Source organism: Cetorhinus maximus, chromosome 7, assembly GCF_964194155.1.
Source record: "Cetorhinus maximus chromosome 7, sCetMax3.hap1.1, whole genome shotgun sequence".
NCBI classification, from domain to species: Eukaryota; Metazoa; Chordata; class Chondrichthyes; order Lamniformes; family Cetorhinidae; genus Cetorhinus; species Cetorhinus maximus.
The window spans coordinates 144,186,204-144,202,414 of NC_135885.1; the positions used below are offsets into that span (position 1 = coordinate 144,186,204).

At 44.6% G+C, this 16,211-nt stretch overlaps 1 protein-coding gene across 1 annotated transcript in view; it reads right to left on the reverse strand.

Moving 5' to 3' along the window:
• The window catches only part of nalcn (sodium leak channel, non-selective), a 201,302-nt gene that overhangs the window by 148,750 nt on the left and 36,341 nt on the right, over nt 1-16,211 (reverse strand). The window contains exons 7-9 of the mRNA XM_078546046.1: nt 15,071-15,213; nt 12,684-12,788; nt 5,576-5,662 (exon numbers count right to left, since the gene is read on the reverse strand). Of these exons, the coding sequence (XP_078402172.1) occupies nt 5,576-5,662; nt 12,684-12,788; nt 15,071-15,213 (335 nt within the window). The remainder of the gene's footprint in view (nt 1-5,575; nt 5,663-12,683; nt 12,789-15,070; nt 15,214-16,211) is intronic.

The following is a 16,211-nucleotide window of genomic DNA, read 5'->3' on the forward strand; positions in this document are numbered from 1 at the left end:
ACTCAGTAACTTAGAACTTCTATTGGTTGAATGAATGAGTGAGCTGGTGAGTAGGCACATTTATCATGTCAGCCAGTGTGGGGCAGCAGTGCTTGAATGACCAGAACTGGGAAAAGCAACAGCTGCTGATCCATGATGGGGGTTTGGGTCTGTAAAACTTGCAGGAGAGCTTGCTTCTCTTGTATTGGGCTCATCAGCACACTCCTCAAGACGGATTCCCTTTCTGGCTCAGCTGCTGTAATGTGAGCCATGGCTCAGTGGGTAGCACCCTCACCTCACGGTCAGAAAATCTTGGGTTCTAGTCTTGCCCCAGAGAATTGAGCACACAGTCAAGGGCGATACTCCCACTGCATTGCTGAGAGGGCTGCTACCTTTCAGATGATGCTTTAAACCAGAGACCCTGTCGGCCCTTTGAGGTGGTCACAAAGAGCCCATGGCACCAGTGTACCCTCCAGTTTTCTTCTATTGTGTATTCACAGCTCAACTCATTAAAGTGCGTGGGCCCTTTAAATGCTTTTGTGCAGCTGCACAGATGCAGTAACTTCAAGGGGTGGACTTGCGCTCAGCCTGTGCAGTGACTTTCAGGTTGCTGCTGTAATGCCCCTTGGCCAAACCCCCAAGTTGTTGGTAAGATCTGGTTAGGGACCAATAACATTTTGTTTAAAGTAGGCAAAGTTTGAGATTGAAGGCACTTGGCCAGTGAAGAAAGCCACACGATTCCATGGATTTTGAACAAATAAAAATAAATTTTACTGTACAAGTTCGGAAAGATCAAACAATTTACAATATCTATCTTATACTCAATATTCAGGGCAAGGATGAGGTGTGTGTGAATTAACAGGCAAACTGTAATCGAACACACTACCCTGCACAATAAATGACAGACGTGACCAATACAGATTCCACGGATTTCTCAGCAATCCACCCAGACGTTAGTAACACAGTCGACCAATCTCACCAAAACCCTATCCCTCTCATGAGGGATCCCAATCTCCACCTTCAAAGATCTCCCTTTGGAATTCTCTTCAGAAGTGGCTTCAACTTGGACGGCATCGATGATGGCCTAATTCGCAGGGTTTCAGTCTTGTCTGAGATTCCATTCCCCTGGATTCCCTAGCAGACAACTCGAGCACCAACTCACAAGCACAATCTCAGCTCTTTGGCCGTGCTGAGCAGAACACCCACTGCTCCAAAAAAGGGGTACCTTTGCCCCAATGACCCACAGTACGGAGTCACCAGTCCTCGGGCTGCCTTTTCCACTTAAAGGCTCTCCACAGTCCTTTCCCTGTTTGCAGCCTGTCTCTCTACTCCTCTTTTTTTCCTTAATTTAACTGGGGTCTGTTTCTGTCTGCTACCTGGGTCTTCCTTTTGGGGCCTCTCCCTGTTCCCTACATGGGACACTTGCTGGCTATGGCGCTCAGCACCGGGTTACTGGACTCAGATGTTCACACTTTTTTTTTCCCCTTCTTGCACAGGGTGCGCTGAGCCCACAGAATGTAAAAGGGCCAATCTGCACTTGTGCAGCCTGCGCCATGCGCGCGCAAAAGGTCTGAGGCCTATCAGGAGTTGAAGCTCCCGACTTCCGAGCTCAACATCAACATAAATTTGAGTTTCTTAACACTGCATAGCTGCTCAGCTTAGAGGGAGCATTGCATGGGCACTATTTCAAAGAAGTGCAGGGGAATTCTCCCCGGTGTCCTGCCCTATTAGTTATCCCTCGATAACATCAGATTGTCTGATCATTAACACATAGTTGTTTGCGGGAGCTTGCTGTGTGCAAACTGGCTGCAGTGCTTCCTACATGACAACAGTGACAGAGCTTCAGAGTAGTACTTCACTGGGAGATCCTGAGGTCATGAAAGGCTATAGGAATAAAAGCGTCGCTTTTATTTTCGTTTACTGGGGCTGTCATCAAGTCGTCAGAACAATTATTAATCAACAACCTTGCCTCTGTAGGTTGTTTTTCTGGCTATAACTGGGAGCTCAGTTGTTTCTGTTCAGCTTTTAGATACTGCCATGTTATATTCAGGTATTGCTGCTGAGTAATTGAAAATGATTAATCCTTGTGCAATAGGCTTCTTTCACTAGACTGAAACATAGAACAAGTTTTGTGAAACTTTTTTCATTTGTTTATTTTACCCATTTGTTTAAAAGGATATAAAATTTGTTGAGAAACGTATAAATTCCAGAGGTAACACAATGCATTTTTATCCTTTTCTTGGAACAATGCAGCACAGAAGGAGGCCATTCGCCCCATCATGCCTGTGCTTGCTCTTTGAAGGAGCTATTCAATTAGTCCCACTCCCTGCTCTTTCCCCAGAGCCCTGCAAATATTCCCCTTTCCAAGTATTTATCCAATTCCCTTTTGAAAGTTCCTATTGAATCTGCTTCCACCGCCCTGTCAGGCAGCACATTCCAGATCACAGCAACTCGCTGAGTGAAAAAAACAACAACATTCTCATCTCCCCTCTGGTTCTTTTGCCAATTACCTTAAATCTGCTACAGACCCTCCGGCCACTGGAAACATATTCTCCTTATTTACATCAAATCCCTTCATAATTTTGAACACCTCTATAAAATCTCCCCTCTAACCCCCTCTGCTCTAAAGGAGGACCAATCCCGGCTTCTCCAGTCTCTGCACTCATCCCTCGGAACATTCCAGGAAATTTCCCCCACACCCTCTCCAAGCCTAACAACCAATATAATGTTCGACTGAGAGAATGAGGTCCACCCCAGTGTCTGGTCTGTAGGGATGATACCGTGGCTGAGAGGCTATAAATAGGAAAGACCGAACAGGTTGGGGAGCCTCTCTCTTGAAAAAGAGAAGGCCGAGGGGTTACCTGATTTAAAATTATGAAGGCGTTTGATAGGCTAGATGTAGAGAAGACAATGTTCCTCTTTGTGCGGGGGAGGTCAAAACTAGGGGCCATCAATATAAAATAGTCAATACTAAATCCAATAGGTTATTCAGAAGGAACTTCTTTGCCCAGGCAGTGGTAAGAATGTGGAACTCGCTGCCACAGGGAGTGGTTGAGGTGATGAGTATAGATACATTCAAGGGGAAGCTGGATAAACACATGAGGGAGAAAGGAATAGAAGGATATTCTGGTAGAGGGAGATGAAGTAGGGTGGGAGGAGGCTGGCATGGGCCAGTTGGTCTATATCCATGCTTGAATTTCTATTTAATTAGGGCACTAATTATCATTGCTGATATTGGGTGTGCTGCTTACAGCTAGCAAAAAATGAGCAGAGAAAATGCATGACCATCCCATCTGTAATCTACAAAAATCAAAGCAGTTGCTGAAAATTTGAAATAAGAACAGAAAACGTTGGAAACACACGACAGGCCAGACAGCATCTCCAGAGCAAGGAATGGCTGGGATTACTGCACTCAGGCACTTTCCTGAAAGCATATCGAGTGCACGGCCTTAAGGTAAAATTGAGAGGATGTCGAATAGATGCTCTGAGTGCAGCAAGATCAAAGTTCGGAATTTATTTTTAAATTTTTCTTTTTTTTTTAAGCTGATTAAATTTATAAAACTGCAACATTAACTGAATGTGCATAATTGCATCAGCGCCATTATCATTACACAAATAAATTAGGTAGATTCATGCCATCCAGTGCAACAGTAACCATAGGCTATTTTTCACAATCCAAAGCTATCCAATCGAATATAATAATGCAGATGCCTAGGAAAATATTCTCTCATAACATCAACACGCGTTTTATTCTATTCCTGACCTTGTTGATATGCTTGGCTTCATACTGCCTCAACGTCCTCCGCTAGTCATGTCTTATTATTTTAATTAAGCCAACAATGTCAGTGGAAAGCTCCCATTTGATAAATCCGATACAGCTCACATGTGAAACTGCTCAATGCTGCATGCATGAGAACGTGAGGGGGTTTGATAGGGCAGATGTTTTCGCTTGTGGGGGAGATCAAAGCTAGGGGCCATCAATATAAGATCGTCACTAATAAATCCAATAGGGAATTCGGGAGAAGCTTCTGTACCCAGAGATTACGGTGAGAGTGTGGAACCTTTTTGCCCCTTGATTCTTTCATGCAATGTGGGCATCACTGACAAGACCAATATTTGTTGCCCGTCCCTAATTGCCCTTGAACTGAATGGCTTGCTAGGCCATTTCAGAGGGCAGCTAAGAGTCAACTGGCATTACTGTGGGTCTGGAGTCACATGTAGGCCAGACCAGGTAAGGATGGCAGATTTCCTTCCCTAAAAGGACATTAATGAGCCAGATGGGATTTTTACATCAATTGATGATAGTTGTCATGGTCACCATTACTGAGACTAGCTTTTACAACTTCAGAATTATTAACTGAATTTAAATTCCACCAGCTGACGTGGTGGGATTTGAACCCATGTCCCCAGAGCATTAACCTAGACCTCTTAATTCCTAGCCCAATGACATTACCACCACACCACCATCTCCCCCTGCTTGCTACCACAGGGAATAATGGAGGTGAATCGTATAGATGCATTTAAGGGGAAGCTGGATAAACAGATGAGGAAGAAAGGAATAGAAGGATATGATGATAGGGTGAGATGAAGAGTGTGGGAGGAGACTTGCATGGAGGTCAGACTCTGGCATGGGCCAGTTGGGCCAAATGGCCTGTGTTGTACATTCTGTTAAATGTTACAAATTCTGCCCTAAATGAACATTACAAAGCCAAAGGCAGCGGGCGTTCACTTTTGGAAGAATTGCAAAGCTGATGATAATGGATTGCTTGCCTGAGATAAAGCACTGAAATTGTAAAGAGAGAAAAAAACTCAGGCAAGCAACTTATTACTGGCAGATTGTCAAAAGTTAGCATTACCCCGAATCTACCTGCTAACTGATGAAAGGCTCATTTCCTTCTAGCCTGTAATAACCTGGAATGCTTTGCCTGAAGGGATGGTGGAAGGAACTTTCAAGGAGAAATTGGATAACTACTTGGAAAGGAAAAATTTTGGGGGTTATGAGGAAAGAGCAAGGGGAGTGGGGTTAATTGGTTAGGTCTTTCAAAGAGTCAGCACAGGCACGATGGGCCGAATGGCCTCCTTCTGTGCTGGACAATTCCATGACTCCAAGAGAAAACTGGCATAATTTGATTTATTCTTCAAGAGCTCGACTCCCACTGTTGACCATGGCGAATAATCGACAGCCAATCTGGAGAAATCCGCAACTCAAAAAAACTTCCTTCCCAAGAGGAGTTTAAACAACTTGGACATCAATATACATCTCTGCTTCTTTCAGATCATTACTGACGCAGACAATATTTGTTAGCCTTACTGCGTGCCCCAAGCTCTGCAATTCTACCTCACTCTCTCTCCTCCTTTAAGCCACTCCTTAAACCCTAGCTCTTTGACCAAGCTTTTGGGCATCTCTCCTAACATCTCCTTTTGTGACTTACTGTCAAATTTTGTTTGCTATAGCTCCTGTGAAGCAGCCTGGGACATTTTGCTATGTTAAAGTTGTCATATAAATACAAATTATTATTGTCAGCAATAGACTTTACCACAGAAAACCTAACTCGAGAGGAACCATGCATATGTTAAAGGGGAATCACAGTCATACCTGCAAGCATGCCGGGGCTCTACCCTGTGGCTTATTCATGTCCACCGCTACCAGCTGCCATCCACCAGACGCATCTTCATGGAACATCTATAGAGGAAAGACAATTTCAAAGACAATTAGGGGAGATGGTGGCATAGTGGTCATGTCAGTGGACTAGTAAATCCAGAAATCCAGGCTAATACCCTGGGGACATGGGTTCAAATCCCACCAGGTCAGCTGGAGGAGTTTAAATCAAGTCAATAAAAGTCTGGAATATAAAGCTAATATTGGTGGCTATGAAACTATCATCGATTGCTGGAAAAACCCATCTGGTTCACCAATGTGCTTTAGGGAAGGAAAACTGTCATTCTTACCTGGTCTGGCCTACAGGTGACTCCAGACCCACAGCAAAGTGGTTGACTCCTAACTGCCCTCTAAAATGGCCCAGCAAGCCATTCAGTTCAAGGGCAATTAGGGATGGGCAACAAATGCTGGCCTTGCCAGCGGTGCCCACATCCCGTGAAAGAATAAAAAAATTCTGCTCACCGACAAACTCACTTTAAACAATGTAGCCGGATAATAGTACATGAATTCAATAAACTTTCCAACATAGCTCTGTGGAGAGATTAGAATTGTTATTCTCCTTGGAGCAGAGAGGGTTAAGGGGTGATTTGCCAGAATGGTACCAGGATGAGGGACTGGAGAAACTAGGATCGTTCTCCTTACAGCAGAGAAGGTTAAACGGGGATTTAATAGAAGCGTTCAAAATTATGAAGGGTTTTGACAGAGTAAATAAAGAGAAACTTTTTCTACTGGCAGGAGGATCAGTAACCAGAGGGACACAGCTCCTTCAGAAAAATCTAAAGGACCAGAGTTTATTAATTAATTAATTTAAAAAAAATTTTTTACACAGTGAGTTGTGGTGATCTTGAATGCGCTGCCTGAAAAGACGGTGAAAGCAGATTCAAAAGCAACTTTCAAAAAAGGGGAATTGGACAAATACTTGAGTAGGGGGGAAAAATTGCAGGGCTATGGGTAAAGAGGAGGGGAATGGAACTAATTGGATAGCTCTTTCAAAGAGCCAGCACATGCACAATGGGCTGAATGGCCTCCTGGTGCTATAAGGTTCTATGTCACAGGGTAGGTGAAGTGGTTTGTGAGGCTATTTTTGCATAGTGCTAATGCAGTTTACATATCACTGCCACTCAGTGAGCTCAGCAATAAAACCTATCACATTTCTACTTCTCTTCAGCGCGGAAGAAGAGTCATACGGACTCGAAACGTTAACTGTTTCTCATTCCACAGATGTTGCCAGACCTGCTGAATTTTTCCAGCATTTTCTGTTTTCATATCAACAATATAAACATTGGCCTAATGTACATAACGTTGGGAATAGAGTGGGGGGGCTTTTGTACAGGAGACCACGCAGCAAGGCTTTCTTGCAGGCCTTGCCACATTTAATAACAGACCTCTCAAGGTTTTCAACAGGTTTTCCACCCAGCAGCCACACTGACAAGGTGACCCCCTATTGGCCTTTGAGAGGTTGGTTAGCTCAGTTGGCTAGAGTGTGGTGCAGTACGATGCCAATGGTGTGGTTTCAATCCCCATACCGGGCACGGAGGCCTACCGCCTTGCTTTGTCCCATGTGCGATGTGGAGTTGTGCCCCTCAAGCTGTAGATAACCAATTGTCTCGCTCTCTCTAACAGAGAGATGTCTACGCTCATTCGTGGGCCGTGACTATCTGCTGTGCTTTAGCTGCCTGCTGGGCAGAAACCTCCTGCTCAACTCAGCTAAAACCAGGAGCGGGCCAAGTTTGAGAATTTTCATAATTTTATCTTCCTGCCCTCCTATAACCTGTTGGTCTGATAAAAATTAAAGTTAGCAGTGAAGAGCTGCTTTTGCAAATGTGCTTTGCCAGTATATAGGCTCGCCTGCTGGGCATTTGAACCTGAAAGGCGATACCTTATACATGCAGGAAATCAAAAAGAAACAAACATTCACTCGCAGATAATGGTTACATTTTTGTGGCAGGGCATAGTCTTTGTGATATTACAACAGTAAGATTTCCAGTGTACAAATGTTTCAAAAGAAAAACAGAAAGCGCTGGAAATACCCTGGGGCTCAGCCACAGATTTTCACAGATGCTGCCTGACCTGCTGAGAGTTTCCAGCACATTCTATTTTTGTGCTTTTTCGGATATTACTTTGGCGAACAGTGTGTGTCGGGGGGGTAGTGCGTGTTGCGGGGGGCGGTGAATCTTTCACAATACATCAGGTGTGAAAGACCTGGAACAGATGAACACTAGCCATGTGCGAGTGTTAAACAAATGTTTAGATTTCAAATCCCTCCACAGCCTCACCCCTCCCACCATCTTCCCGCCCACCCCCGAGCTCTCCCCCATAATACAGGGGTCGGGTGGGTGCCGAAATCGGCACCTGCCATATTTAAATGAATAATCAAGGGTCAATAGGCTTGTTATCAATCCAACCGAGCCTGATACTACGCCGCCCACGCCATAAAACGTTTTGCTTGGGCAGCTGGGTGGGGCTGGGAATCCTGACTTTTTAAACAAAAAATCAAATACTTAAAGGGCCTGAGGGAAGAGTTAGGTGGCTTTTCGGGGGCTGCCCTTTGCTGACTGCGGGATGGACTCACCACCCCCCCCACCCCCACTTAGATCGATCCCCTCTTTCCAATTTAGAGTTGCATCACAACCCACTCCCTCCCTTAAACCCACACCCTCCCACCCCACCCCCCACCGACCCTCTACCTAACCTACCCAAACCCTCCCAGTCAATGACACTGGACTTACCCGCTCTGGGGATCCATGGGCCTTGACCTTTTTCTTCTGCAGTCCTGGCAGCAGCCATTGATGTCTTCCTGCCACTGCTGGCAAGGGTAGAGCTGCCGGCTAATTGGATTGGTCAGCAGCTCCAGAGGGTGGGACTTCCTTCCCAATGAGGAGCGGAAGTCCCAATCAGCCCTTGTTAGTCTGCCTGTCATAAAGCTATTAATGTATATAATATTTTGGGAAAATATTTTTCTTTTAAAATAGAGGTTTAGTCTGTGGGTGTAGCTTAACTGGGTTAAAGCCAGCTAGTCTGGGTGCTTTGATATGTACTAGTTTTGATATGCAAGAGAGATAGAGCCTGTTTGCATTTTTTGAATAGAGCATTCAAGAAGTGGGGTGAATTTTGGCACCTAGCGAGTAGAGACCAAGGAATATGTTTACATTACTCATAAAATTGTTACTATGAAAGGGGTTTTATTGTTGGAAGAGGCTGGTGATACAATGAGAATTTACATTCAATGGGTTGTGCTAGGTATAACAAGATGACCATTTTGCATGTGTGGGGCAGAGGCAATGTAAGATCAAAGCATCTGTAAGCCTTCAACTGTCTCCACAGGAATCAAAGTGAAAGGAACATGATTTTGAATTCGTAAGGTGAAAATGCTTTGCCTGGTGTCTGGTTAAGTCTATGGGTTGCTATTGCCTTAATGGAGATTAGTTTGGGAATTTGTTAAAAGTTATGATCATAGTAATTTGTAGCCATGTGTATATAACTTGTGTAAATTAATAAAATGTTTCATTTAGCTTAATATAAAACCTCTCGAGAACCGATGGTCTGATTCCTGAATTTAGAGTCGCATCTCAAACATGACACTTAAAATTATTGGTTATGACAGTTGTTTAAAGTTTCCCTCTGGGGTTTTAAAAAAAAACTCAGTTTTACGAACTGCTCAGTCATAACACATTGCCCCTCAGCGCTTTATGGCTGTGGGGGCAGGTCAACATTGCACTGGTCAGCTCTATGCCAACACAGTTTCCCGGGTGGGGGGAGAAGCATATGCTGTCCACCTACCATATTTTCAGCCTCCTACCTCTGTAATCTCCTCCAATCCCACAGCCCTCTGAGATCTGTGCTCCTCCAATCTGGCCTCTCGAGCATTCCAGAGTTTAATCACTCCACTTTTAGCAGCCGTGCCTTCAGTTGCCTGGGTCCCCTAGGCTGGAACACCCTCCCTAAACCCCTCTCTCTCTCTCTCTTTCTTGAGACTTCTCTCTCTCCTCCTTCAAGACATTCCTCCTCTTTGACCCAGCCTTTGGTCATCTGTCCTAATATCTCTTTCTGTTTCGGTGTCAAAGTCAAATTTTGTTTCTTTATAATGCTCCTGTTTAGTCTCTTGGGACATTTTAGGTTCAAAATCCTATATAAATACAGGAATATCATTCTCAAAAGTAAATGACCACTTCATAGTTTGCTATTCTATTTTATTAGAAATATATCCGTGTGTTCTGCAAAGGAGGTCTTGCCCGACACGAGCCGGTGCAGCTAAAGCTGCCGATCTTTCCGCATGAGCCTCCCCCCAGTTGCAGATAAAATGCCGGTGGGGGTGGGGATGGGGGTGGGATGAGGCCTCCCCCCCCCACCGACATCACCACTAAACAGGAGACAGGTTGGGAGCGGACAGGCAGGCAGGTGGTGGAAAGACCAAACATGGGATTTTAGGAGCCATCCCCACATTGGGGGTGGGGTGGGGGGGTGGGGTAGAGAATGTGTAGAATCCAGCCCATTATTAATTCAAGGTGCTCCTTTTTGACCTTTCACCAGCAGGATTCTAGACAGTAAAAATTCTACATCAAAGTCATGACTTGAAAACACAACCGATCACCAATGAAATAGAATTACGGGTTTCTTTCAAGTTTGAAGAGCCATAATTTATGACTGCTAGTTATGTGAGTGTAAATCACTGCGGCTGCTGACAGCATCTGCTAAATGTTCAGAAGGCAAGGGTCTGGTAGAGATCTGCAAAAGTAATTTCGCCAACATTTAAAAAACCCATTAAAATGAGCTATGGTTAACTATGATGCCACCTGTTGAAAGTCCAGTTTTGGGAGAAGTTGGGGAGCAGACTATTCAGGTGGACAGTAGTGGGATGTGCAATGGAAAACTGTTAGAATGAATCATTCATTTTTGGGGTGTGGGTGTTGCTGTCAAAGTCAGCACTTATTGCCCATCCCTAGCTTTCCCTGGGTGCATTCTACTTAAATGGTCAATTGGGCTGGTATGGGACTGGAGTCATGTGTAGGCCTAGGCCGGGGAAGGATGACAGGTTTCTTTCTCTAAATTAAATGAATACAGAGGCAGGGAGAGAAATCGTGGGCCGTGGTGCTTATGTTTCTTGGTCCCCTGATACCTCACTTTGTGGGAGTGCCCTCCCATGATTGACAGGGATGGGGGTACCTGCCCTCCACTGATTGTATCCTCGTTGAATTAGTAGGATCAATACTCGGAGAGGAAGGTTCTATTCTAAGGCAGCAGGAGGTCTGGTGAGGCCTCCTGCATGTTATAGGCCCAACTCTACAATACTGGAGAAGGCCAGTTCATTAAGACAGTCATATCCCCATCTCTCTTTCCTTACACATTTACAAAGAAGATCCTTAATGAATTAACAAAGACACAGCAATACCAAATCAATACAGTTCTGTAGATCCTTCTAATGGGCCTTGCATGAATTATCATTACTCTGGCTATGTTTGGTCACCACTGGTCAGTGATATCTTATGAAGCCTCTCCTTTCCTCTTACTCTCTTTCATTCCTTCCCAAATCTCCCTCTCTTTCCTTTGGAAACCTTTCCAAAATCCATTTCTCTGACCAATCACCTCTCCTAATTTCTCCCATCCTGGTTCACTGTCCATTTCTCTGTTCATCTATTTGGGAAAAGCTCTCATAAGTAAATGAGCCCTGGCATCTGTAGGGCACAGACCCCGGTGTTTTGCACTTTGTGCATCCCCCTCTCGCTGGCCGTGCATGAATGAGCCACTTGTGCTTTAATGACAATCCAATCGCTTCATGGTCACTCAATGTAACACGGTTTCATTTTCCACCCTCATTATCAGCGGGTTTGGGTTGATAAGTGGCAAATAACGTCATACCACACAAGTAGCACACAGTGACCATCTCCAACAAGAGTGCGTTCAACCTTCCTATGACACTCACCAACATTACGATCGGTGAATTGGTGTTTATCTCTCCCAAACAGTACCTCCCAAACTCACGACCTCCAGGGCAAGGGCAGCAGACACATGGGAACACCACCACCTGCAAGTTCCCCTCCAAGCCACTCACCATCCTGACTTGGAAATATATCGCCGTTCCTTCACTATCGCTGGGTCAAAATCCTGGAACTCCCTCCCTAACAGCGCTGTGGATGTACCTACACCACATGGACTGCAGCGGTTAAAGGCGGCTCACCACCACCTTCTCAAGGGCAATTAGGGATGGGCAATAAATGCTGGCCCAGCCAGCAATGCCCACATCCCAATAAAGAATATAAAAAAAATGCTCAACACCTTCCCTGTTATTTATGGTACCAAACATAAGAATTGCCATGAAACTAGCTCCTACATACCTTTAGAATGGTCTATTTGAAGAAACTGCTTTGAATGTCATCAGACTGTTTGCAACCTTGTTGTCCTATTGGACCCAGATGTTAGCCAACCTGTGGCCTCTCCTTCACCAAGACCACCTACTTCCATCTCTGTAACATCATCTGTCTCTGCCCCTGCCTCAGCTCATCCACTGCTGAAATGCTCACCTATGCATTTATTGCCTCAGGCTCGACCACTGCAGTGCTGTCCTAGTTCGCCTCTTTTCTTGCCCCTTCAGTAAACTCGACCTCATTATGATGCCCGTATCTTAACTCATGCCAAGTACCACTCACCCATCACCCAGTGCTCATTGACCCTATATTGGCTCCAAATTATCATCCTTGTGTGCAAATCCCTTGCCTCTTCCCATCCCTATAATCCTCAGTCAGATCAGTGTGCCTTCAAATTCTGGGCATGTGCGCATCCCCAGTTTTAAACGTTTCATCATTGGACGTCCTGCCTGCTGTCAGGACCCTAAACTCTGGAATTGCCCCAGGAAACCTCTCTGCCTCTCTCTTTCTTCCTTCCTTTAAGATGCTCCTTAAAACCTAACTCTGACCAAGTTTACGTGGCTTGGAGTCAAACGTGGTTTGATAACGCTCCTGTGATGTTTTATTACTTTAGGGGTGCTACACAAATGCAACTTGTTGTTGGTTGATTTTGCCCACGCGTGAATTCTGGGTCTATACATCACCTGTGTAGTGGCAGTGGAGGTGGTGCTGCTTCTTGGTCCCCACATCTGCTGAAACTGTACTCTTATTTCAGCAAAAGTCTCTATGATAACCGCAATGAATACGTTCTGAAAAGAACAGAGAAAAAAACCCATGAAACTTATAAGCGTACGAGGGGGGAGGGAACAAAAGAAATAGGAGGAGTAGACCACACGGCCCATTGAGATGTTTCGCCATTCAACATAATCATAGCTCATCTTGGGCTTCAATTCCGCTTTCCCTCCCACTCTCCATATCCCTCAACTCCCTGAGGGAGCAAAATTCTGTCAATCCCAGCCGTAAATGTATTCAATGACGGAGCATCCACAACCCTCTGGGGTAGAGAATTCCAAAGATTCACAACGCTTTGAGTGAACAAATTTCTCATCACAGCCCTAAATGACTGGCCCCTTATCCTCACTCTGTGACCCCGTGTTTTAGATTCCCTGACCAGTGGAAACAATCTCTCAGCGTCCACCCTGTCAAACCCCTTCACAATTTTGTGCGTTTCCATGAGATCCCCTCTCATTCTTCTAAACTCCAGAGAATATAGACCCAATTTACTCAGCCTCTCATCATAAGACAACTCCCTCAACCCAGGGACCAATTTAGCAAACCTTCGCTGTACCACCTCCAATGCAAGTATAGCCTTTCTTAAATGTGGAATAGAAGGTTCTGCTAATAGAGTGAGGCAAGGATGAGTGTGAGGAGGCTTGAGTGGAGCATAAACACCAGCATGGACTGTGGGGCTGGATGGCCTGTTGCTGTGTTGTATATCCTGTGTGATCCATATCCTAAAAAACGTCACAACTTAAAAGGGGACAAACTCATTAAAAAGTGTTTGGCAAACTGTAACAATTAATTTACCCAAGAACATAGGAAATTGGGTCTGGAGCAGGCCATTCAGCCCCTGAAGCCTGTTCTACCATTCAACAAGATAACGGCTGTTCTTTTACCTCAACTCCACCTTCCATATCCCTTAATTCCCTTAGTACCTAAAAATCTAAACCTCTGTCTCAATGATTGACCACCCACATCCACCTGGGGTAGAGAATTCCAAAGATTCACAACTCTGAGTGAAGAAATTTCTCCTCATCTCAGTCCTAAGTGGTCAGCCCCTTATTCTATGATAGTGATCTCATGTTCTAGACACTCTGGCCTGGGAGAAATAGCCTCTTACCACCTACCCTGTCAAGCCTCCTAAGGATTCTATATGATTCAATGAGATCACCTCTCATTTTTCTAAACTCTAGGGAATATATACCTAACATTCAACCTCTTCTCATAGGGCAATCACCTCATCCCAGGTAATGACACGCTCCAACGTCATATCACTTGCTCTGGTCTAACATCATTGATTTGAAATGTTAACTCTGTTTTTCTACCTGCCGAATATTTCCAGCATTTTCTGTTCTTATATCACATTACTTGCAATATAATATCATCCCTAATAAGAAAAGGCCTGTGTTTTCACCTTCAAGAAGGAGCTGTTTAAACCAGAATGATACCAGGACTAAAAGGGTTAAATGATGGGGACAGGTTGCGTAGACAAGGCTTTTATTCCCTCAAGTAGAGAAGACGGTTTTTAAAGGGTGATCTAATAGAGGTATTGAAGATGATTAAAGGATTTGACAGGGTCAGTAGACAGAAGCTAATTTACTCTGGTGTTGGGGGGCAGGGGGTGGTGGAGTCCAGAACAAGGGGACAGAACCTTAAAAAATTCGAGCCAGGCGGGTCAGGAGTGATGTCAGGAAGCACTTCTTCACACAATGGGGAGTGGAAATCTGGAACTCTCTCTCCCAAAAAGCCATTGCAGTTGGGGAACAATTGAAAATTTCAAAACTGAGATTGATAGATTTTGGTTGGGTAAGGGGATTAAGGGTCACAGACCAAGTTGGGTAGGTGGGGTTAAGATACAGATCAGCCAAAAGCTAAGGAAATGGAGCAGAACAGGCTCAAGGGGCCGAATGGCCTCATCCTGTTTCCAAGTTCCTTCCCATTTATTCATGAAGACATAATTTAAAATAGAAAAAAAAAAGACATACGAGGGATAATTTTATAGATTTGCGTTCCCAACGTGGAACTGTGTTGATTGCTCTGCCTTAAAAGGTGAATTCCCTCCCCTCCCCGGTAACTGAATCCCCTCCGCTGCGCTCGTGCTGTTGAAGCACTTTTTAAAGGAGGGGGCGCTTTGGATTAATAAGAAACTTCTTCCTCTCCCTCGCGATCGTGTATAACTCACCTATAAACAAAAGAAAAAGCATCCACCGAATGATAGCATTAGTTTTCTGTGCCATGTCAAAGGAGATTAGTGCATTAACAATGTGTTCCCCTACTCAGTGTGTTTAGTATTTATAACCACCAGCTGCACCTTAACAAGCCAGGCAAGGAAGAAGATCAAAGTGATGAAGTAGAAGTACGAACGCCATCGCGGAAAGCTGTCAATTGCCCGGTACATGAAGAATACCCAACCTTCCTGTGAAGCAGCTTCATAAACAGTGAAGATACTGGTGCCTGAAGAGAGACAAGACATCCAACCATTATAATAAAGACTTTGAAAAGTACAAAATGGGATGTTGAGAAAAAGCTCAGACATCTCTACCTACACACAGCACTGCAGTGTCTCCTATCGTGAACAAGGTAACTTGTGACTAGGCAAAATTTGCAATGAAAGAACCAATTCTGTCATTTTAAATAAAAAAAAATAAGAAGCAAAGTAACGTGGATGCTTGGAATCTGAAATAAAAGCAAAATGGACTGTCACTTTAAATACACGTTAATCAGATCCTTGAGGAACCAGAGGCGCTGAGGGATTTGATTTGATTTTTTAAAAAAAAACACAGCGAGTTGGGTTGATGTGGCATGTGCTGCCTGAAAGGGCGGTGGAAGCAGATTCAATGCTAACTTGCAAAATGAAATGAGGTAAATGCTTGAAAAGGAAATATCTTCAGGGCTGTGGGGAAAGGGCAGGGGGGCAGTGAGACTAATTGGAGAGCTCTCTCAAAAGAGTCAGCACGGGCATGAGGGGAGGAATGGCCACCTTTTCTGTAGCATTCCACAATTCTATAAAGGTAATCAAAACGTATAGCTCAAAATCCCACCATGGCTTCGCCACTGCCTCTCCCTGTAACCTCTTTCAACCCAACAGTTCTCCGAGATCACTGCACTCCTCTAATTCTGACCTCTTGCAATGTCCCCAATTTTCCTCAACCCACCAATGGCGGCGGTGCCTTTGGCAGAGTCTGCTCCAAATTTTAAAAAAAATTTCCTCCCTAAACCTCTCTGCCCCTCAGACACTTCTTCAAACTATTCCAATCTCTCCTTCTGGGGCTTGGCATCAAATTTCATCTGACTTACGCTCTTGTGAAGTGCCTTGGAATGCTTTACCATTTTGAAGCCATCGTGCCTGGTGGAGTCAAGATGGGCTGAATGGCCTCCTTCCCTGCTTGTACATTTTCTGTTTCTATACAAATGCACATCCTTGTTTAAACAGTTGTTAAAAATCCTTAGCG